Source organism: Podarcis raffonei, chromosome 9 (genome assembly GCF_027172205.1).
Source record: "Podarcis raffonei isolate rPodRaf1 chromosome 9, rPodRaf1.pri, whole genome shotgun sequence".
NCBI lineage: Eukaryota > Metazoa > Chordata > Lepidosauria > Squamata > Lacertidae > Podarcis > Podarcis raffonei.
In genome coordinates this window covers 25,823,891-25,847,048 of record NC_070610.1, presented here as the reverse complement: position 1 = coordinate 25,847,048, position 23,158 = coordinate 25,823,891, and the positions used below count along the sequence as shown (strand labels likewise).

Genomic DNA, 23,158 nt, shown 5'->3' with positions numbered 1-23,158 from the left:
AACTTACTTTTAAGTAAGTATGCATTGGTATTGCCTGTTAAGCAGAGTTATCCACAACTACAAATTTTTGTCTGTGCCCCAACCCTGCAAGCAACACATGTAAGAATATTACAGTGGTACCTCGGGTTAAGTACTTAATTCATTCCGGAGGTCCGTTCTTAACCTGAAACTGTTCTTAACCTGAAGCACCACTTTAGCTAATGGGGCCTCCTGCTGCCACCGTGCCGCTGGAGCACGATTTCTGTTCTCATCCTGAAGCAAAGTTCTTAACCTGAAGCACTATTTCTGGGTTAGCAGAGTCTGTAACCTGAAGCGTATGTAACCTGAAGCGTATGTAACACGAGGTACCAGTGTACATGCAAAGCAGGATCCAGGAGACATTTCAATTGTTTGTTATGTATCAACCTGATTTATTTGAAGACAGCACTCCAGAAAGGTTTGATGATGTTGCCAAACCACCATATATGAAAATAAGTACCTTTCACTGCGCACCCCCTCCAACAAGTAGCGTTGACTTCTTTAGATATTTGGGGTAGCCTCACCTCTGTATAATGCCACCTATGCAGAAGTTTTAATAAGTATTTCCTGAGTTTTGTAGAAAGCGATGTCAAAAATATATTTCATAAGTAATAGTGTTCCAGAGGCAGCTAATAAAGTCATTTACAGTAATCACTGTATTGCAAAGCCAATCTGCTGAATTGTCATCTGGTTGGAAGGATAAAGGCACTGTGGCTCTCCAGATGTTGCTGGATTATTGGAGTTGTAGTCCAAGACTCTGGTTCATATGCAACATAAAGATAGCCTCTGGTTTGTTTCCTCCAGCCTGGCAAGGAAGCAGAGGAGGAACAAGTTTGGAACTTTTGAGCTACATACATCAGCATGCTGCTTATTTGCATTAAGCATCTTTCATTACAGTTATTCACATTTATCATTAGCAGAGCTAAGCCTCTGTAAGCTAGGAAAGCACTTCGGCTATCCTCGTAGATTAAAAAAACCCTGACCGTCTTTGTTAAAATGTCTTAATGGAATTTCTTTCTACTAACAGACGACCTGACACAGCCGAAGCGGAAGAGCCCACCACCCCATGTCCCTACTGTGAATTCTTGCTGCCTGAAAGTGAGCTTCTCTGCCCTGGCTGTAAAAACAACCTCCCATACTGTATTGCCACAGTAAGTATCATTTGAATATAATAGACTACTCTTCAAGAAGGTGTAACTGTTCTTACCTTAAATTTTTAATGCTGAAACTGAAAAATCCTATTATTTGAAAGTGGTTCACACTATTTCACACTATTTGTTTCCACTCTGCAAAATCTCAGAATTTTCTTGCTTTTTGAATGTTACTTTTAGATTTTGCACCCTTTGGTGCCCCCCTGCTACATGTCATTGGTTTAGAAACAAGTCACTTGCAGCATATGGACCCAATGGCCCATCCACTATAGGTTGATGCAGAGCAATTTGGAATATTTTCCACCAGGTTTAATCACCCTCTTCATTTTAGGGACGACATATGGTAAAAGATGACTGGACTGTGTGCCCCCACTGTGACTTCCCCGCCCTGTATTCAGCATTCAGAAAGTAAGTTGGAATCTCTTTCATCTTCCTTTAGGATATTACTTAAAATGCCAGAGATGTTTACCATGATCCTCAAAGCAAACCAGACTAGATAGATTCAATATATACATGAGATTTGCAGCCAATCATCTGTCAAGTTTATTTTGAATTAAAAATTGAACTTCAGCTTTCCTCACCCCTGAAACTCTTGGCCTTGCACACCTCTTTTGTACAACTGTGTACACTAGATTTTCCTTCAGCTAGGTGGCACCATAACCTATGCCATCCCTGCTTAGCCAAAGAAAATATGCCCTTCAGATAGGCACCAACCATACTTTTTCCTTTTCTGCTCAGACTTCTCATTATATCAATTCTTTAAGCCAACATAAAGCACCATTACTTTCTCACTTTCCTTTCCTGGGCCCCTTTTTGCATAAGTCCTTCTGCCTGCACTGCCCTTCTCTAGGATCATTGTATTCCATCCAAATAGAGAGAACTTGTCTGTCCTGCATCTCTGTGAACTCAGCCAATCAGTGCCAGGGGCTCCATCACAAAACTCCATAGCACATTACAGTTAGGACTGAGTTAAAAGTGTTTGTGTGTCTGTCTGCAAGTTCTTCATTAACATTTTATTATGCATTGACTGGCTAGGATCATGTCCAAGAAGCATTCATTTCCTTTATTCTAAACCAGCTTTATTTGCCCTCAGTGAAGTCAGCATGTGGTCAAAATTTGCTGCATACATAACTTTGTGGCATCCTAAATGATCCTTGGTTGGCTGGGATAACTCTAGGAAATGGGGCAAGACTCTAGCCATCTGCAGTGGAATGGGGAAAACAATGCATATAAACATATTTGAGAAGTTGCAAATTTGCACGTATGATGGGTTTGTGGGGAGAACATCTCCACTTCCTGGCCAAGCACTTTTAATTCTGAAAATTGAAATGGACATATATTTAACACAACCCTAGGAATATTTCTGAACATTTAACTTGACTTGTACGACTAGTATTACTAGTTCTAATAAAGCAAACCGCCTTTTTTAGTGGCTGGTCTCCCAGAGTATTCTGGACTTCATGTTAGGACACTGAGCTGACTCTAGCAGCAGTCCATGTGTTCACTGCATTTTTGTGGTTGGTGATATTAGTAATCTATTCCTGCTTGGCACATTCCAAGTGCTGAAACCTGACATAGACAGTGATACTTTTTAAGGGTATGCAGCCTCATGTACCTTCAGCATCAACAAAGCACTTGGACAAAGAGAATCCCTTCCTCCATTGCCCCAGGGTGCCAAAATTATTCACCTGTAAGACCAGGCATAGGCAAACTCCAGCCCTCCAGATGTTTGGGATTACAATTCCCATCACCCCTAGCTAACAGGACCAGTGGTCAGGGATGATGGGAATTGTAGTCTCAAAACATCTGGAGGGCCGGAGTTTGCCTATGCCTGTGTAAGACAGACACAAACTATTTTGACCAGTATAAAATAAGCAAAATGACAGGTCACCCTGTATTAGGCATGTTGTGAAAATGTGTCTTTCTTAAACAGCTTGTTACAGTATGAAAGCACATGTCCCATGTGTTCAGAAAAAGTTGAGATTATGAGCCTTAAGAAAACTGCTGACTGTACACCATACCTCAAGCCTGAAGTGGAGCAATGATTATAGTCAGGTAAGTGTTTCAACCTTGGGTCTCATTTCTGGAACTTTATAGCATCCTATGAACTAAAATTTTATTTAATGTCTAAGGGAGCAAACTGTCCAACTGGTGTCTGGTTTCTCTAGCAGTGATGAAGGGATGTGGTTCTCGTTCTGACTTCCTCATTGATGATCTATATAATCACTGAGCCACCAAAATTAAAAAAAATGGAAATGTGGCATAGGTTTAAAATGGGTGCTCTGGGAAGTTAGGAATCCTAGGGCTCTACTTCTTTTCAACCATCAGGTTTTCGTTACTTCTGAAATGGCAGCAGCTGTGTTTCATATGGCACAGGACACCCAGGCAGGATGTTTTGAGATCTTACTGGGTGAAAGGCTATGAACGTAGTAGTGCAGTATTGTCTGCATCATGTTGATTTGGCGGGGAAGGAATGCAGAGAAACCCTCAAGAGCCATCAAAGAGGTGATGTGAGTACAGAATCAGAGAGTTGGGTTGCTAAGGGCATCTAGTCCAACACACTGCAATACAGGAATCTCAAAAATTTAATGGAATATTGACTACTTTTAAACGCTAGAAATAATAGGTAGTTTGTGGTCTTACATAGCACGGAGGGGAATTTTATAAGAGAGTTTGTTGAAATAATGTAGAAACATAATTTTAAAAGTTTGCCAATTGTTCTCGTTTTCCCAGAATGTTGAATCTATGTAGTTTGCGACATTTCATGTTTTTAGCTACCAGACTGGTGTTCTCCAATACAAAATGTTCAGAGTTAGAACATCTGTGTTTATTTTCAGGAGATAGTGGCCAGCCAAATGCTGCAACGCTGGAGGATGCTTCAAAACTTTAAGCCCAGTTGGTATGGCTATGCTTGAAATTATTTTATAGTTTATCAGATCTGTGAAACTGTAAATATTTCTTTTATAGAAATTTTGTACTATGGCCTTTTTGGTTTACAATAAATTTTAAATGCTAAAAATTAAGTCTTAAATCTATGTAGCTGGCAAGATTTCTTGAAGGTGGCAGGGTGGAAGTAGCGAACAAATTTGATTATTTAGGCCAGGGCCTAAACCCCAGTTGGTGTAAGATACAACAAGTAAAAAAGAAAAATTGGCTAAAAATATGAAATTAGTTTTATTGCAATTTTTAAACATTGCTGTGTTCTCATAATATACAAAAGAGACCAATCTATATACTATATATATACAGGAATTGACAACATAATAATAGCTATTTTTAAAAAGTATCAGCTTTGCACAGATGAAATATTATAAATGCAACAAACAGGCCAGTGTTTATTTTTTCTAGATGTTGTTAACTAAGCCACTGTGCATACAAATCAATAGACAGAGAATTGCATTTAGTCCTATTTATTCAGTATATTACATATTTGTATTTGTGTAGTGATGATAAAATGACTAAGCTTGTTTTATCAACACCCCCAGCATAAAGTAACAGTTGCATAGCTGGTTCAGAGCATTTGTCAGCACTGAACCATTTATTTAGACTTCTTCTTGGCTTTCCCCTTTTTAACATCTCCGTTCCTTTTTGGTTGCTTAGCAGTCTTGGTTGTCTTCTGCAGAAAAGAAAAATCAGTTTTTAAGTCAGATGGAAATATTTCTGTCCCAAGGAATACTTGCAAATTGCTTTTAAGGTCTCTAAAAGCACTAAAGCTGGGCAATATGGTTTTCAGCATTGTGATATAGCAGCAGCTAAATGCTGCTATACCATAATGTCTGAAATGTATCCGGCTGCTTCCTCCTCTCCACCTTAGGGGAGGTAGAAGCAGCCAGCTACATTGGCTGAGCAAGCCCCTTTACATTACCATACAAGCTGGAGGGTAGGGTCCCAGGGGCTGCCTTAAACTGCTCTGTGTGTTGCCTCCTCATGAGCAGGCAGGGCGGCAGTCTCTTTCCTCCTTGTTGGTCACTTGGGAGTTGTAAGACCAGCCACTTGCTTGTGTGGGCGACTGGGTGCCCCTGGCTGCCTTCATCCAGGGTGTGCTGCATCTTTACTCCCAGGGTGATTGACCAGGGTAAAAGACTCAGTCTATCCAGCCAGGTGGCAGTAGCCAAGCAGGTGGAGCCTGTAAGGCTTTGGTTGCAGGGTTTCCACCCACCGAGGGACACACAGCTGCCCGGGGGGGGGGGCCGGCTTGATCAGCTTCTCAGTTGGCCAACGCCCCCCCCCCGCTTGGGGCTTCATTAAACTGGTCCACTGCAGAGCAGCTGAAAGAAGCTTCCTGCAGGTGAAACAGCAGCCACTCCTGTGTCCCTCTGGTGTGGCAGAGGGACTCAGGAGCAGCAACTGTCTCACCTGTGATACACCACCAAACGAAGCAGCCATCATGGTCTAGCCCATGTATCACCCAGGCCAAAAAAGCACACAACATTTCTTTTTTAAAAATACCACCCCTCCTTCCCAAGGGAAGCTGCAAGGAAAGAGAAAGTATGAAGGGATAAGTTGACCAGAACAAATAAATAAAAGCATCTTTCCTAAGTTCAGTGAACATTTAGAAAGGATGGGAATTGTTGTTTTTTTACTAAGGATTTAAGAATCAAGGTGTCTGAACACTTTTGGCCCAAACTTCAAACCAATCACTTTACTGGTGTAAACAAGACTTAAGAACACACAATGGCAGATGACAGAAGCCTTGTGCAAATCAGTCTCTGGTTTTATTAAACCTTTAAAGATGGTTTGATTTTCCCTGGCATTTAACTGCCCTGTTAGCCAAAAAATGTTACCTTAATCATTGCATCATTTTCAATAGTGTCTTGCTCGTTCTCAGACGGGATTTCTTCAGCTTCCAGTTCTTCATCCACCGACGATCCTGCTCGTCGATTTGCCTTATGCACCACTTGCAGAGAATATGGCGTAAGGTGGGCCTCTTTGTTATAGGCTCGTGTGAAGGCAGATTTAACCTGCACACAATAAAGGAAAGATCTGGAGTAAGGCACTGAAGTTTCCCCGTGGCCACTTACCAGCTGTGAGCAGCAGTTTTGAGGCAGCATTCTGGGGAATTCAGGAGTACCTTAAGGACAATAATAGCAGACAAGATTTTCTGAAAAGACAGCTTTTCCATTACTGCTGATCTTTTCAAGTAATGTGCAAATGCAGAAGGCAGGTGTTTGCCAGAATTCACTCAGTTCACATTACATAATGGGAGTCCAACAACCCTGAACACCATGCCTTGGAATCCTCTGCAACACACAGATGGAAGCATGTTTGAAAACCACTGTCCCCCAGTAAAACAAAACAAGGGTAGAACATTTTGAAGAGAAAAGGAGATTTCCATTTTCAATGAGAAGAGGAGGAGAAGGGTCCCAGCCAAGGAGAGCAGTCCAATGTCAAGAACATTTCCTCAGGATAAAAATCATTCAAGAGGTGTTTATCTGACTTGGGGTGAATGGGAGCAAAGTTGGTGGATAGATCCAAAGCTAAAGTTGTTGGAGTGGAGTGGAGCTACCCATTTCCATTCTGTCAAACCTCTCTCCCTTCTTTCTCAGCCATAAAGGCTGCACAGCAGTTAGACTTGGAAAAAGGTCCCATTTATGGCTAGGGCAGGGCAGGGCTAACCCTCCCACCACAATTGAGCCTAACTGTTGTGTGCAGGGGAGAGATTGTGGGCTGGACCGCAAACATGCTGTGGGCCACATCAGACCCATGGGCCAGTATTTCCTCATCCTTGAAAGGGAATAAAATCTTCCTCTTAAGAATAAGCTCTCACTTTTGGGAGGCTCCCAAATACTGACAAACTGGCCTAAGTATCTGAACACGTGAGCTCTAACCCACAGAAACTGAACCTTGCCTGTTACTATCTTCCTTAGGCCTTTCTGCTCGCTTGCTCTTCTTTACCTGCAAGAGCCTGTCTCATGTATCAGCCAACCCAAAGAATCCCATATGGCAAATCTAGTTGACTTCTGAAGCAGTAGATTAATTGGCCCACCTACAACCTTATCTGTTCTGCTCTGAGCTTATTTGAACAACAAGATCTAAACATTCTAAAAAAAACCCCACCGCTTATATAATCAGCCTAGTGACTAATACCATGCAAAGGCACTGACTTCAGCTAGCTGAGTACCTTTGTATGTTAGGAGAAAGATGAAGCTATACATGCCCTGGTTAGTGTGGAAGGCACCTGGAAGCAAGTGGGTAAACTCCCTATATGGTTTAGGCTGGGAGACGTAACCCCCTCTGCCTTTGATCCTCCCTTCACATCTGCTAGAAGGAATATTCGCAGTAAGTAACCTGTGTTCCCAGTTGGCATGCAGGAGGCACAGACAATGGCAGAGCTTCATGCTCCAGCACCAGGGGGGCAGAGAGCAGGCAGGGGCAGCCGCGGCACCCCACCGGGGCTGGGCGCTCCCCCTGCACTCCTCTTCCTCCGCCAGTGGGCACAGAGGGTTAAATCCCCCAATGACTCATGCATAGACAGTGCGAGGAAAGTTAACTCACTCGTTTTTGGATGCCTCCTAAGGTAAAGGATCCCTGGACGGTTAAGTCCAGTCGAATTATACTATGGGGTGCAGTGCTTATTTCGCTTCAGGCCAAAGGAGCCGGCGTTTGTCCACAGACAGCTTTCCGGGTCATGTGGCCAGCATGACTAAACCACTTCTGGCACCACAGAACACCGTGACGAGTGCCAGAGCACACGGAAACGCAGTTTACCTTCCTGCTGCAGCAGTACCTATTTCTCTACTTGCACTGGTGTGCTTTCAAACTGCTAGGTTGGCAGGTACTGGGACAGAGCAACGGGAGCTCACCCGCCATGTGGATTTGAACCGCCAACCTTATGATCAGCGAGCTCAAGAGGCTTGGTGGTTTAGGCCACCTGCGTCCCAAGGATGCCTCCTACATGCACCGGACGCAACATTCACAGCAAACACCCAATGTTCCGTTTTGAAATAGGTTACCGGGGGGGGGGGGGGACGACGTATGAGAATCCTATTTAAGGAAGCCCGTAAAATGTTTTTGGCAGACAATAATCCATGTAAGAGCAACTTACCTTGGAATCAACTTTAGAAAATTCACTAGGTTTGCCTCCCCAACTGGTTACTTCCATTATGCTTTCGACATCTTCCTTCATCAAGCAGTAAGTATCCATAAATGCTACAGCATCCTGCACTCCATCTGTTCCCAGGCATGTCAAAGGTTTCACAATTGCATCTCGTAAGTATGACAAATAGTCCAGATTTACTGCTCTCTTGCTTGCATGTGTCCTATAGGGAGGGAGAAGAAGCATTATGCGGGTTTCCCCCTAAAGCCTTTCTGAAGGCAGAAAGGGCTCGTGCTCTGCATAGAGGCAATCTCAGGTCCCATCGTTGCGATATTCTAGTGAACATCACTCAGTGGGTTGAAGTATAGCCATCCTTCCAGACTGGTATAAAGCTTATGTAAGTTCATCTGAAGGGCAAAACAGAGGCAGGAGGGCATGCTTAGCATGTTGGAAAGTACCTATGTGCCAAGCAGGCAATGCGGCTCAAGGGACTACCGATAAAGGTGAGGAGCCATGCAGCAGGATCTTCCACCCAAAGAATACTCTCTAAACCAGAATTGTTCTGCCCAAAGGACACCCAAAATACTATGAATGCAGCAGTCATCTACCCAACAATGTAACATATTTAAGATCTATCTTGCAGAATGGGAATACCAGTTTAATGCAAAATCAAGAGAGAATGCGGGTATTGAAAAAAATGTGAAAGAACTCAGCATGTTGACCCATTCCTGTTGATAAATTGTGTTCTGCAGAATTCTAATTACAGAAGATTATACGAAATGCTTTGCAGGTTTCAGTAACCAGCAGTAAAAAAGAATCTCACATTCTAAACCTTTGGCAACTTGATCACTGTGGCCATGTTTACACAATTAACAACAACCCTGTGAGGTAGATTAAAAGGCTGTGACTGGCCCAAGGTCACCCAGTGAGCTTCATGACTGAATGGGGATTTGAACCCTGATCTCCCAGGTCCAAGTCTGACACACTAACCACTACACCACCCTGGCTTCCTAGAGTCCTTCTCCTATGGAGCAGCTATATAAATTAAGTAGGTAAATAAATATGGGGAAAGCAAAATGTCACTTAGAGAAGGATCTGAAATATTTCCCCTGAAGCTTGCATTTGTTTTATTTGATATTTTAATGTGTTGCTTTGAGATTTTTTAAAAATATAAAGCGGTGTAGATATGAGATGAATAGTAACAATAAATTTTAAAGGGGGGGGGGGAGGCGGTACCAAAACTGTAACCTACTTTCAGGTGCCTTTTGGCTTATATACCTGAGTTTCTAACACTGCCAATAATTGGGGAATTTGCAGCACAGGTCACCAGGATTACCTGAGGCTCATGTGCATCGACAGCTCTTGCATGATACGGTCGTGCTTTCCTGTTGATGAAAATTTGCCCAGCCAGCTTGGGAAATTTGGGAATTGTTTCATGTAGCCTCTCATCAGCTCCCCAGGGAGGACACTTGAATAAATGGCCTGAACAATGAAGGAAACAGCTGTCAGTTTTCCCTGGAGACTATAATGGATACCATTATTTTCTAATACGCTACACAGAAAATACAGAATGGTACCCAAGGCAATAGTAGCAGAACAGAGGTGAAGATGGAAGCCCCATCACCAGCACAGGAGTAGGGATCCTTTTCCAGCCCAGGGCCCCCATTAATTCCAGGGGTCATGCGTTGGGCCCAGCAAGAGGCAGAGTAGTGGGCTACATTTCAGCCACTTAATAGAGGAGGTTTCTGCAAACACATCTCTCTGTCCAGGCAAGCAAGAGGCATCACAGGCTAAAGGCACATTCCAGCAAGGCAAAATACCATATTTTTCGCTCTATAAGACACACTTTTCCCCTCCTAAAAAGTAAGGGGAAAGTGTGTGCGTCTTATGGAGTGAATGCAGGCGGGAGGCTCTGCTCAGCGCTCCCTTTAAAGAGCTGCGTGGAGCGTGTGTGCGGCTCTTGGGGGCTTTTCCCTGAGGAGAAGGGCTGCTCTTCTCCCGCCTCGGGGAAAAGCCCCCCAGAGCCGCACACATGCTCTGCGCGCTCTTTAAAGGGAGCGCGGCTCTTGGGGGAGCCTTCCTCCTGCTGCCCAGGAGAGGCTGCGCGCAGCTATCCCATAAACCAGGACAGCAAGAGGGTATCCCAGAAGCCAGATCCCTCTTGCTGTTCTGGCTTCTGGGATTCAGAATATTTTTTTTCTTGTTTTCCTCCAAAAACTAGGTGCATCCTATGGTTTGGCGTGTCTTATAGAGCGAAAAATACGGTAACTTGAGGGTACAAAGCTTGGAGAGTCTCAAGGACCAGACAGACCAGGTCACATGTGAAGGTTCAGAGAAACTTCCAGGGGAGAGGTTGGTGCTTACTGGGAAGTAGCCACAGGCTGTGGCTGTTAACTTTGATCCCTGTACGTAGCTCCTGTGCTTTGAGATGGAAATTGTGCCAATGATTACCAGCACGATAACTCAGTTGGTAGAGCATGAGACTCTCAAGAGTCATGGGTTCGAGCCACACTTGGGGCAAAAGATTACAGGGGGTTGGACTAGATGGGTCCTTGTGGTCTCTTCCAACTCTGAGATTCACTTTTGAAGGTGCTTGCTGCTGAGACAAATCCCTTCCCACCCCAGCAGGGAGAGAAAAGGCATTTGAAATCAGGATATTACACCGCTGACAGCAAATACAACCCCTGCTTTCAAAGCTGTTCATGAGGACCTTTCAAAGTTGAGAGCACCCACCCTCCTTCAGTCACTTTGTAAGAGTTTCTCACGGGCAAAATTCTACCCCTCCAAAGTTTCTCTGAAATTCTCCCCACCTCTCCCTGTTTTTTTAGCTGGTATGTTTTCACCCCTCCCTCCCTCCCGCAAAACAAACTGATGGGGAAAAGCATGGCTGAAAAGTTCAGCCCCCGCTCTACTTTGCACAAATCCTGGGCTTTTCTTCTCCTGCCACAGCCTGCAACAAAGCAGCAGCAGATACCACTCAGGCAGCCACACGATATGCTCTGGAAACTAAAGAAGTGGGTAACCTGCGTAGGTAGAAGGCTCCAATTTTGTCGGCTGCGAATCTGCCGGTCAACTAAGTCGCCATCGCAAATACTGTCAGCTGCTTTGCTAAGCAACACCAGGTGTTTCTTCATGTTACCCCTGGGGGGAAATGATGGCTCACATTACTCACAAACAATTGTACTTTTCGTTAGTCCTGATGCAGCTAGACAATCCAAATCGTTTAGATTCATTTAACTCACCCTGCAGCAGCTGGGGTCACGTGGATGTAGTTCTCCTGGACAAAGAGCGGGGCGAGAGAGTAATCGTGGAAGAAGAGGTCCGATTTGTCTATAAGGGACATGTGAGAGGTCTCTTCTCCGGTAGCAAAAACCTTCCTGACAACATCAAAAGGGCCCTGCAAAAATAAACAGACTCTGAATTCTACCATCAAGCAAAGCTTCTGTACCAATTGCAGAGATTAGCCCTGGAATAATCTGGGCAAGTATCCACTACAAGAGCTTTTCTTACTATTTATTAAATTCATCCGAAGATCGCAGGGCGGTTCACAACATAAAAATATAAAATGAGAACACAAAATACATTATAAAACAAAAACAAACCAATAACGCCCCCCCCCCCACATTTAAAAGGCCATAGAATGCTTAATTGCCCAAAGGACTATAGATAAAGGTTTTTGCCCGGTGCCTAAAGATATGTAATGAAGGCGACAGGCGAGCCTCCCTGGGGAAAGCATTCCACAAATAGGGAGCCACCACAGAAAAGGCCCGTTCTCCTGTTGCCACCCTCTGGACCTCTCATGGAGGGGGCACACAAAGAAGGGCCTCAGATGATTATCGCAGGATCCAGGTTGGTTCATATTTTACATTGAACCTCAAGGACTCCAATAAATAAGACACTCTGCAGCACGATCGTTGCCACGTTTACCCAGAATTAAGTCCTACTGAATTCACTGGGCCCTACTTCCAGGTATGTGGGGTCAGGACTGCAGCCTTAGTCTGATTTGGCTCAGTGTTTACATGTTCAAAGCAAACAATATCTGGGGTATCATCAGCTTCAGTGCCTGTTCCCAATACTATTACTGTACTTTTCTTTTTTAAGGTCAAAATTAGACATACAACTTCTGGTTTCTGGCAAAAATCTAATTATGCAGGTCCTGTTGCAAAGCAAGCTGGCACAGACATGGCATTCCCCAAGCCAAACTTCATCCTACCATTTTGATGTCCTTTTTTGCTTTGCTAGCATCCTCTTTGACACCATCGTAGGTCAGAGATTTGCTCCCTGCACACCACATGCTGAGATTATGTAAAACCTGAGAACAAAACAGAAAGGTTAGAGCTTGCTTCATTTTGGTGTCTGAAACTCCATCCACCTTGGATAGAGAGCAGACTAAATAAATGACTACGGATTAAAGGCTGGCACTGATCAATAACTCACTTGTCTGATATCCTGATTGGCTGCCAAGATGACTTCATTCATTGCTGGTGGTGGAATCTTTAACCCCTCTTTAAAGGCAATGGACATCATGGCACCCTGTGAGAAGGAAATTAGAGAAATTCATGAAGAATAGATTTATAAGTGGTTATTATCCATGACAACTAAGTGGAATCACTTCTCTCTGATGGTACCATCTAAGGCAATGCCCTCCCCCCAAAGTTGGGGAAAATAGAGCAATTGGATAGCCATCACTGTTACACCCTGCTTTTAGGCTTCCTGGAAACATCTGTTGGATCTCTTGCAGAAAGGCTTTGGACTGACCCAGAAAGGCAATTCTTATTGTCCTACTTTAAGAGAGTCCCAGCATATTATTTGTCAACCGCCTACCTTAATCTGCTCCACGCGTGGTCTGTGAAAGCGAAGATCAAAGCAGTAGTGGACAAGGGAACGCATCTTTGGGTGATTCCGATCATTACACATACAAATTATAGGAACCTTTGTATGTTTAATCAGGTCAATCAGTTCCTGCAATTAGAGAATGCAACCCCACTATGAAGCCGTTTGTGTGGCTCTGCTGGTACCAACCACAGTGCTGTGCAAATTAGTGCAACTTGATGCAAGTTTGCCATGCATCTCATCTAGCTTTCAGACATTTAGGAATGACCCAGCTGCTTAACACCTCAAGCTGCTGTTAGTGAATTAGTCTCAAGGAAAGCAATAGCTTTCTAGTAGACCAACTTGATAAACCAAAGCAAGGTTGAGCTTTTTCCTTACATTTTTGTGAAAGAAGCGGTCGGCACAAAATGGAATGATAAAATATTTTTGAGACAAAAAAGACATGATACTCATTTCCAACCAGTTGTCCTTTAAGCTAATAAAGATCTGTTCCTTGTGCTGTCTGAACCTCCTCCCCCCAAAAACTCACAATAATCACTTTTACACTTTTCATGGACGTTATTCTACCTGGATGCCTCCCCTGTCTTCGTTGCCAGCCATTCCATCCACCTCATCCATAATTAGGACATGCTTTGTGCTGACTGAAGATGATGTACCTGAAGATGATGGAGGAAGAGTAAAAAAAGGCAAAGTGATCTTCTCCCCACACAGTACGGCCGCATTCATAGTAAGCCACAAAGTACAACTTACTGTGCACAAGCAAACCACACCCACTTCACTCCTTCCAATTCGTGCAGGGAAGAAATAAACCACCACCTCTGTCACATTTGAACCAGGGATTATGGTTTGTTTCATCCCAAAGAAACTCAGTTAGTAAACCAAGAATGAACCTTGGTTACAAATCAGGGTTAGTTGGATGCAAAGCAAGCCATGATCTGTGGTATTGCTAAGACAGGGATTGTGCTTTATTACATTCTGAGATAGAAGAATAAACAACAAATTGACTGTCCAGAAAGGCCCAGTTTCATGTCATGGTAAACTGTCTGCTGTGAACCTGAAAACACTGGTGCTTACAAAAAATCAATCCAAGATAGAATACCATTTTTTGAGCATGAAGGAATTATTAGGGTCCAACTGTGAAATTGGGGACAGCAAGTCCACATTAATTGTTCTAGCCAGTAAGAAGGAATGCCCAGAAAAGGTAATGAAGATACCTGAACAGAACTCTTTGATGCTGGTGTTATTTAGAGATTCGGCAACCACCTCCTTCAGGCTGTTCTTACTGCGAGTGTCGCTGGCATTTAATTCCACATAGCTCAAGCCCAGTTCCTAAGCCAAACACACAAATAAAACAGCAGTGTCAATAGGACAGACAGACAAGCAAAGTGCTTATACTGTATAGATTAGTCCAGCAGCCAACAAGCAGTCTTATTCTAGGGATATGGTCAATAAGATCAATAACCACAACCCCCAATCTTCTATGCACACCACTTGATTCCAGTTAAAAATTGGGGAGTCAGGAGGTATTCCTCAGGAGGTCAGCTGTGGCCCTGGATCTTCTCTAAACTAGTCATTGTTTTTGTGATTAGCCACCAATATAAAAATGACCCCAGAGAGAAAATGACCATCTGAAAAAACTTAGCAAGCAACTCTGCTTTTAAAACAGTAAGTCAAAGTGGATTAGGTCAACTAAACAGATGGACCTGACCCACAGAACAGGATACCACAGAACATTATAATTCAACTTTTTTAAAAAAAAATGCAGTTGCAGTTGCAACCTTGTTTTTTTAAAACAGACTTCAGAGTCCTATGTAGAAATGAATTACCATATTGGCCTGAATATAAGCCACCCTTTTCCCCCCAAATTCCGACTGTGAAAAGTTAAAGTGCGGCTTAAATTCGCAACCTTACAAAAATGGGCTTTTACGATATCGCTGCTGAAACAGACATACATTAAAACAGAATGGGTGTGAGTGCCTGCAGAATTTTAAGGGAGCGGCTTATATTCAGGTATTGTCTTTTTTTCTTTCTTCCCTTTGAATTTTAAAGCTGCGGCTTATATTTGGGTGCAGCTTATATTCGGGCCAATACAGCAAATCAAAAGCAAACAATTGTCCTAGCTCCTCTAATTCTTAGGGAAGCCAGAGGGAGAGTGAAAGTACAGCCAAAGCCAGTCCACCTGCATACAGTAGAACCTCGGTTTTTGAACACAGTCCATTCCAGGAGTCCATTTGACTTCTGAAACGTTCAAAAACCGAAAATCAAAGGGCTGTCGGCAAAGTGAATGGTGAAAATGAAAGCATTCACTTCTGGGTTTTTGGCGTTCGGCAGCTGAGACGATCGGCAGCCAAGACAATCAAAAACCGGTGTTTGGCTGTATTTGACTGTGGTTGCCTCCAGTAAGTGGGGAAACTTTCAGAACTTTCTAATGGCCGAGGTGGATGCTGTTACAGTGGTACCTTGGGTTAAGTACTTAATTCGTTCTGGAGGTCCATTCTTAACCTGAAACTGTTCTTAACCTGAAGCACAACTTTAGCTAATGGGGCCTCCTGCTGCTGCTGCACCACTGGAGCATGATTTCTTTTCTCATCCTGAAGCAAAGTTTTTAACCCAAGGTACTATTTCTGGGTTAGCGGAGTCTGTAACCTGAAGCATATGTAACCTGAGGTACCACTGTATAGGGTGAGCACTAACATGCAGGCCAGCTTTGATTTGCTGATAGACTTAAGCAGGAAAGCAGCTGTCAAGGTCGACTGCAATACCAGAAAATGCATTTCTGCTGTTGTTCAGTCACTTCCTCCATCAAACAGCCCCCAAAGAAGTTCATCCCAATGCTCTCATTTCCTTCGCATGCAGTCTCCATTTTGGAAAAAAAATGCAACTCACTTCGCAAACTAGTGAAGCTGTGGTCGTTTTGCCAACCCCCGGGGGGCCAGACAGCAAAGCTGCTTTTGAACTAGCACCGTCGTCTTTGACTCCAAACTTACTGGGTTTTGCTGCAGGGAAAAGAGGGAAGCTTTAGCCAACCATGTCATATAACAGCCAAGAGGAAAACAAGCAACAGTTTAACGAGATTGTTCAATGAAACAGAAACAAAGCAGTTTCAAAACAAAAAAACCCAATGCTTTACAAATCCAATGAAGGGAGTGCCATGTTGAAGATCTCTGCCCATCCCAAAATGATTTTTAAAAATCCAAATGTAGAAAACCAGGCTACACGTGCTAGTGTTTTCAGTAAGTCTTTTCGTTTTACATGAGATAGTATCTAAATGCCACCTTCAGAACCTTCAGTAGTAAAACAGGATGCAAGTATTTAAAATGAATAAACTAACCACATGAAAGCCTCCATTTTCAGTCTAAAGTTGTACAGTCCCAACAGGGGCACACAATTATTCTGAATATGTAGATCAGTTCTTAATGCCAGAAAAAAAATGAACTTTTTAAAATAAAAAAAACACTGCAGAATTCAAGCAAATTTACTCTGAAATGTCTGTGGGTTTTGTATCAGTTTGAAATGGCAAGGTATTAAAGGGTTTTTTTCAAAAGCAAAACTGAGCCTGTAAACCTATAGATACCTAATAAGCCTTAAACTTCATGTTAGATTTAAGTTGCTTCAACTGTAAAGAATACCCTCAGCCAGACTTGCTTCAAGGGCAACGCTGAAACATGGTTTGTGTTCCTTAAACCAAATTAAATACATTTGATGTGTTAAGCTGGGAAGCTAATTAGAAAACTCTGTTTATAAATAGCTTTACTGGACTGAAACCATTAATACTGGTTCACTGAATGCAGTATTGTATCTATAAACAGTGGCTGAGGCAGTAAGAGAGCCGTGTGGGGTAGCAGCTATGGACTCCTTGGGAGGGGAAGGGAACACACGACAAAAGCAAAATTCTGACTCAGTTGTACACTAACATTGCAATGACCAGATCCAGAACATTAACAGATTAAAATAAAACCAGGTTTCAACGCTATCTGTCAACCAGGCTACGGTTTGGCATTAAGATGTACTGTGTAAATGTAATATACATCATCAAGACCCTGGAAAAAGGTGTCAAGTTCCAGAAGAATCATTTATTGCACAATTACCGTGTTTGTCCTGCGAAATATTCCTGTGCCAGTTTCGAAGCCAACGTAAGAGTTTATTGGCACAGCTTTGGTCGCCTTGTTGCCCAATGACTGTTTTAAGGGATGTGGGCTTGTATTTGTCCACCCATAATAACACCTCAGCTCCACCTTTACTGCCTTTTTGAATTGGGCTCCCAACATCCTTTGGATCCTTTTTCTCTGGTGCTTTCTGATCAAAGTCCAGACCTCTCCTTGCTTCCATTGTTTGCTTCTTGGGAGATCTGACGGTATTGTCCTTTTCAGGAGTGACTTTTTTCTTTTTGGGTTCACTCTCTCTAGTTGAAGGGCTAATTTTTCTTCTTTCCACTTCAGTTTTCGGTGGGGTTTTCACACACTTGGATTTGGCCTTCTTTGCCTTGAAAAGGAAAGATGCCAGAATTAGCAGGCCTGAGCTCGGAGACAAAAGCTTTCAAATGGTGCTTCTAGGAATTCAGGGATTCTCAAAAAGATCAGCAACGGGAGCTCACTGGCTTCGATCAGATACAACACTAAACTATAGTTTAAGTATACTAAATCATACTTGAGCGAGCCCTGGGCTTGCTCCAGTCCAGTCATTAGAAGGAGAAAGCTTTTTCTTCTGCTTTCTGTTTTTCTGTTTTTCCTGTTAGGTCTGAACCCTAACTGTGGTTAAAACCAAATTACAGTTTATTATGTCCCTTTAAGGCTACCAGGGACACACTGCAAAAAAAGGTTGGCTGCCTCCACAGCAGTCGTCCTTTTCTCCATACAGTTACCAGGAAGGGGTGGCATATCATAATGTACAATGGCTTCCGGGGACTTTTAAATTAGAAGTTTTGTTTAACAGTGTGAGGCTGTTTCAGGATTTTTCCTAAAATCCACAGATTCGAGATGGCACAGACTTACCAGTCTGCTCATGTGCAAGGGACATACATCGAATTAAGATTATTTTCTCCAACCCTAATTACAATAGAATACCTATTCTGTCAGATGGATAACCTTTTTTTAAAAAAATCACTATACATGGCAATAACATTAACTCTCAGTGTCAGCACACAAACTAGGTTGTTCATCCACTTTTAGTTGGTTTTTTTGGTCTCTGCTGTGTAAGGAAAGAGGATAAAACCCAAAGATTTCTATAATTTTTCTCCCCAGGTTGGAAGAAGACTTTTTCTTGTGAACATGGCTTGTGAGGAAAGGCTAGAGCACCCACTCGCCTTGGGAAAATGCTGCAATCTAATTCATAGCCCCCACCCCACGAGTCCACAGTTCTTCTAAAGGCTGTGCAACAACACAATGCCAAGAAATGTGATATTGAATCTTCTAGCATCAAGCATTCTTCGGCCTTGAGGTTATTCAAAAGAACAACTACTTCTGCAATTAAAAAGAGAATTAAGAGAGTGTTGTCAATTAAACTAATTTGTACAAACCTCAGCTTCAGCTGCCACTTCATACTTTGACTTCTTGCCTGGCATACTCCGAATCAGGTCAAATAAACCATCTTCATCAATTATTTTTGTCCCTAAAGCTAAGGCCTATAAGAGAAGCCAAAGTCTACAGTTATTCACATTTATAGCGCTCAGTGTCAGAAAGTAGCACAATCGCACCCAGCTAACGTGTTCAAATGCACCAGATGTAGAACCTGGTTAAGCAAATAAAATATACCTGAAATCAGAGGTCTCCACTAATTATTTCCTCACCTCAACAAGCAACCTTCAGCTCCAGAAGAAGAGAATCTGCCTATCACAAAGATCTGGCCTCATATTGCTGAGGCTAAAAGCCTTTGAGTCTTAAGAGTTGTACTGTTGATAGTGCTAACAAAATGGAACTCAGAAAAAGGCCATTTCACTGAATGCAGGATACATTTAAAGCTGTAACCCTAAGCACATTTATTTGGAAGTGCCCTTGAATTTAGTGTAAACACACTGAGGAGTGCACTTTTATTGAGCAGCTGCAAGGTGACAGTTGTACTTGACTAAAGTAGCGCAGGAGTGAGGACGAATGCTGATTTCCAATAATGTACAATACAATGTACTGGATAAATATATAGATAGAGAGACAGACAGACAGATAGATAATTTATTACGGTCGGAGACCAGCTTATAAAACACACTTGGGAGTACAATCCCAGAAAGAAAACAAACTGTTAAAACAATGTACAACAATAAATTTAAAATTTATAAAAGTGATAAGCATATAGACACTTAAAACTTTAAGATAAGCTACCGCATAGATATGACCCAGAGTTACCCATGGACAGAATCTGGCGACCATCCGGGTCGCCTTATGATCTTTGCCTAGCAGGAAAAGGTCAAATTTTTGCTTTTCTGGGAGGTCAGCAAGCCTCACCAGCAGGGGATCAATGGTCTTACCACGTGCCTTCATAAAAGGGACATCTAAAGAACAAGTGCTCTGGGCTTCCTATATCCCCCAATGAACAGGCGCAGAGTCTCTGAGCATATGGGACTTTTTTTAAAAGGCTCCTTCCAGGACCGGCGAGGGCAGAGCCGAGCTTCTGGCGAGTGTAAAGGCCCTTCTAGCATTTTTGGATACGAGAAAGAAGAGATATGCTGCTGGTGCGGCTATATCTCTCTCGATTTCTCCAATTTTATAGTCGGGGCACCTTGAGCAGTCCTGTTGCCTCTCGGGGTCTATGATTCTTTGCCTGACCGTAGCTTTTGCCTGGCCCAACCCCAGGCTTAGAAGGGCTTGAGGGGCAAAACCCAGTTTCTGAAGGGTATTCAGGACAGCTGTCTGCCAGCCTGACTGGAACTGGTCGCAGAGGATCAGTGGGGATATTCCTCAGGGGAGCAGATTCAATGTCAGCCATTTGTAAACTGATGTTAGGCAGAATATCTCTTATCTGCAAGCGCCAATCCCCCATCCCAGGATGAAACCATTTCAAACCCAAATGGATCTTCCTCAAATGAACTTCAGTGTGTTCCAGAGGGCCTCTTGCATCCTCTTCAAAAGGAGCCACACAAAACGAGTACAGTGCTACCTTGGTTCCCAAACAGCTTAGTTGTTGAACAAATTGGCTCCTGAACGCCGCAAACCCGGAAGTGTTCTGGTTTTCAAACGTTTTTCAGAAGCCAAACATCCGATGCGGCTTCCAATTGAGTGCAGGAAGTTCCTGCAGCCAATCGGAAGCCGCACCTTCATTTTTCAATGGTTTCGGGAGTTGAATGGACTCCCAGAATGGATTAAATTCAAGAACCAAGGTACCACTGTGCCCTGCAGAGAGTTGTCTGGAAAGAAAATTAGCGCACACACACCAAAAAAACTATTTCAAATAGGCTGGGGTTGTGGTAAGACTTAATTTTGAAGTGAAGCCATTCTGTTCTCAAGACCGGGACATGGCTTGATAGGAGAAGAGGATACATAGGTCAGGGAGGCAAGAGATCGCTTGTTATGACAAAGCAAGGACTCCATGACCACACGGTAACAACTTACCTTGTCAGTCTTGGCTGCACCACAGTCACGACCCTTCACAAGATAGTCTGTCTTCTTGCTGATATTCCCAGTTACTTTCCCTCCATAGCGCTCAATCAGAGATTTGGCCTCATCGCGTTCAATGGATTCCAAGATGCCTGTGATCACAAACGTCAGGCCTTCAAAGCAATTTTCACCTCCCTAAGGAGAAAAAACGGTGCCAACGGGCAGCATTAAGTTTAAGGCAGTTGAAGTGAAAGCTACAGCAGCCGTGTTCCAAAGAGAGGAAAAGTAAAAAAAAGGACTGTTTGAAAAATGATTTTGTTCTTCATCATGCTGAAATGAAAACTGATCTTTGGCACAGTATAAACATACTGCTGGCTTGCAGAACAGCCTGCAAACCTGAAGACAGCTTTGTCAACAAATATGCACGATTTCAGCTGTCTGGCCTTAAATGCACATCAATTGTACAGTATCTGGTTAGAATACAGCAGGTGTCCAACAGTAGGCCTGGGAGAAAGAGATGAGAAAGTCTGGAAGGAGTTGCTAGGCCCAATAATACTACAAATATCAACCCTCGTTATATGTTTCTGCAAGAAGATGTCTGCACTTACTTGTGGGATCTCCTTAGAGCCAAGCGCTCTTGGGCCTTCACGATTAAGATAGCTTCTATAAGCTTGATAGTTGGCTCGCTTCTTTTCAGAGTCCTCAGGACTTACAGACTTTGAAAAGAAAAAATCACATAGCACTGCTGCAATCAGGTTCCACTCAGTTCAAATAATGTAAAGAGATGAGCAAACATTGATATAAACCCAAATACAAATTATTTGTACACCAATCATTTAGGATAAGTTTGAACACACTTCTGGTATGTTAATCTTCATTCAAATTAAGGCCTACCTATTTTTTAAAAAACAGTTCAGTTTCTTCAAGGACTGATGCTACTCTTTCACGCTCCCTGAAGAGAAAAAAATACAAGAAGCTGGACACACCAACTCTTGTGTGTTGAGCAGCTGATCCAAGTTCTCTGCCCATTCTGAGCAATGTCTTCAGTGCACAGAATTGTGCAAAAAAGCTACAAACAGAAGGTGGCTAAAATGGACTCTCATCTCTGCAGCTTGTCCAAAGCCAGTTCACAACAGAGATGAAATTGATGTTGGAACTGAAATCTCCCCTGCACCCCAATACAGTCCTATATTATTCACGCTATAGTGTTGACAGCAAGGAGTGCGCTGGAAGAGCACACTGTAACAGGGATTGAGGATATCCAGCCTGTTCAGCTAAGTTCTAAATCTTGCCTGGCAAAAAGCATTCTCCCGGTATGCCCCACAGAGGACCTTAAGGTCCATAAATAGCAACACCCTAGAGGTCCCGGACCCTAAGGAAGTTAGTTTAGCCTCAACCAGAGCCAGGGCCTTTTCAACTCTGGCTCCGGCCTGGTGGAACGCTCTGTCTCGAGACCAGGGCCCTGCAGGATCTGATTTCCTTCTGCAGGGCCTGTAAGACAGAGTTGTTCCACCTGGCCTTTGGCTTGGAGCCAATTTGATTCCCTCCCCCTCTTTCTTTTTTCTTTTCCTTTCTCCTCCTGCGATGAGGCTACATTTTAATATTTCAATATTTTAATGTTGTATTTTAATCTTGTTTTTAAGTTGTACTCATTCAACTTGTTTTTATTATTGATTGTTAGCCACCCTGAGCCCAGCCTTGGCTGAGGAGGGCGGAGTATAAATAAAATTTATTATTATTAATTATTATTATTATTATTATTATTATTATTATTATTATTATTATTATTACCATGCCAAGGCACTGGATCAATCCATGTCAGGGCACACAAGACCTTTCAAGTTCCATCAACATGCATTCAAAATAATGATGAAATCTGCAGTTCCTAAAGTGTGGTCTTCAAACTTACCTTAGATTTTGGGGGAGTAACCTTCTCCTTTCTAGGTGTCTCCTCTGGTAAAACCGACTTTACTTTTGGAGTCCTACTTTCATTTTTTATCGTTTCTTCTTTTGGAGTTCCATTTTCTACTTTAATACTTTCTGATTTTTGCTTCAGCACAGCCAACTTGGAACTCGGCTTTGAGGGCAACAGCTTATTCCCCAAATCCTTCCTCTCTTTACTAACAGAAGACTCAGGGTGCTGACTCAATGTTTTTGCACTTTCTGAGCAAACCTGGTCCTTTGCAGAATTAGGTCTTGTGTCCACAGTTGAACTGGCAGGTTTTACTGGAGAGAGAAGAACATGTTGCAGATTAAAAATTAGTGCTACCACCTCAGCCTTGAAAGTTAAATTACTATTTTGCTGGACAAAAAATACCTTTAGGAGCCTGTTTATGTTTTTCTGCTTCAGCTGGACTAGTTTTGACTGTTGAAGTTATCTGTTTCTCTTCTGGATCTTTTCGAGGCTAAAGAGACATGTGCTCATGAATAACTATTATGAGGAAGCTATTACAAATAGGAAATAGGAATCTATTTTTGTAAATAAACAATCAGTCTGAATCATTTTAAGATGATGTCCAATTCTTTTATTGAGTTTTAAATAAGCTAAATACAAACTACAAACTACAAAGTATTTTAAACAGTCTATATTTAAAACT

At 42.8% G+C, this 23,158-nt stretch overlaps 2 protein-coding genes across 6 annotated transcripts in view; one reads left to right on the top strand and one right to left on the bottom strand.

The window, feature by feature from the left end:
* WDR19 (WD repeat domain 19) overlaps window positions 1–4,200 on the top strand; it is a 41,901-nt gene extending 37,701 nt beyond the window's left edge. For all 4 annotated transcript variants that reach the window (XM_053403817.1, XM_053403818.1, XM_053403819.1 and 1 more), the window contains 4 exons: window positions 1,046–1,169; window positions 1,501–1,577; window positions 3,103–3,224; window positions 4,007–4,200. In XM_053403817.1, coding sequence (XP_053259792.1) covers window positions 1,046–1,169; window positions 1,501–1,577; window positions 3,103–3,214 — 313 coding nt within the window. In that variant the 3' untranslated portion in view covers window positions 3,215–3,224; window positions 4,007–4,200. The remainder of the gene's footprint in view (window positions 1–1,045; window positions 1,170–1,500; window positions 1,578–3,102; window positions 3,225–4,006) is intronic.
* Window positions 4,201–4,324: 124 nt separating this feature from the next.
* RFC1 (replication factor C subunit 1) overlaps window positions 4,325–23,158 on the bottom strand; it is a 37,240-nt gene continuing 18,406 nt past the window's right edge. For both annotated transcript variants that reach the window (XM_053403822.1, XM_053403823.1), the window contains 18 exons: window positions 22,879–22,966; window positions 22,471–22,787; window positions 21,170–21,277; window positions 20,577–20,756; window positions 18,554–18,658; window positions 17,127–17,520; window positions 15,925–16,034; window positions 14,253–14,367; window positions 13,606–13,694; window positions 13,030–13,167; window positions 12,643–12,738; window positions 12,419–12,517; window positions 11,448–11,602; window positions 11,229–11,346; window positions 9,542–9,687; window positions 8,215–8,428; window positions 5,954–6,130; window positions 4,325–4,785 (listed from right to left, as the gene is read on the bottom strand). In XM_053403822.1, the coding sequence (XP_053259797.1) occupies window positions 4,708–4,785; window positions 5,954–6,130; window positions 8,215–8,428; window positions 9,542–9,687; window positions 11,229–11,346; window positions 11,448–11,602; window positions 12,419–12,517; window positions 12,643–12,738; window positions 13,030–13,167; window positions 13,606–13,694; window positions 14,253–14,367; window positions 15,925–16,034; window positions 17,127–17,520; window positions 18,554–18,658; window positions 20,577–20,756; window positions 21,170–21,277; window positions 22,471–22,787; window positions 22,879–22,966 (2,727 nt within the window). In that variant the 3' untranslated portion in view covers window positions 4,325–4,707. The remainder of the gene's footprint in view (window positions 4,786–5,953; window positions 6,131–8,214; window positions 8,429–9,541; window positions 9,688–11,228; window positions 11,347–11,447; window positions 11,603–12,418; window positions 12,518–12,642; window positions 12,739–13,029; window positions 13,168–13,605; window positions 13,695–14,252; window positions 14,368–15,924; window positions 16,035–17,126; window positions 17,521–18,553; window positions 18,659–20,576; window positions 20,757–21,169; window positions 21,278–22,470; window positions 22,788–22,878; window positions 22,967–23,158) is intronic.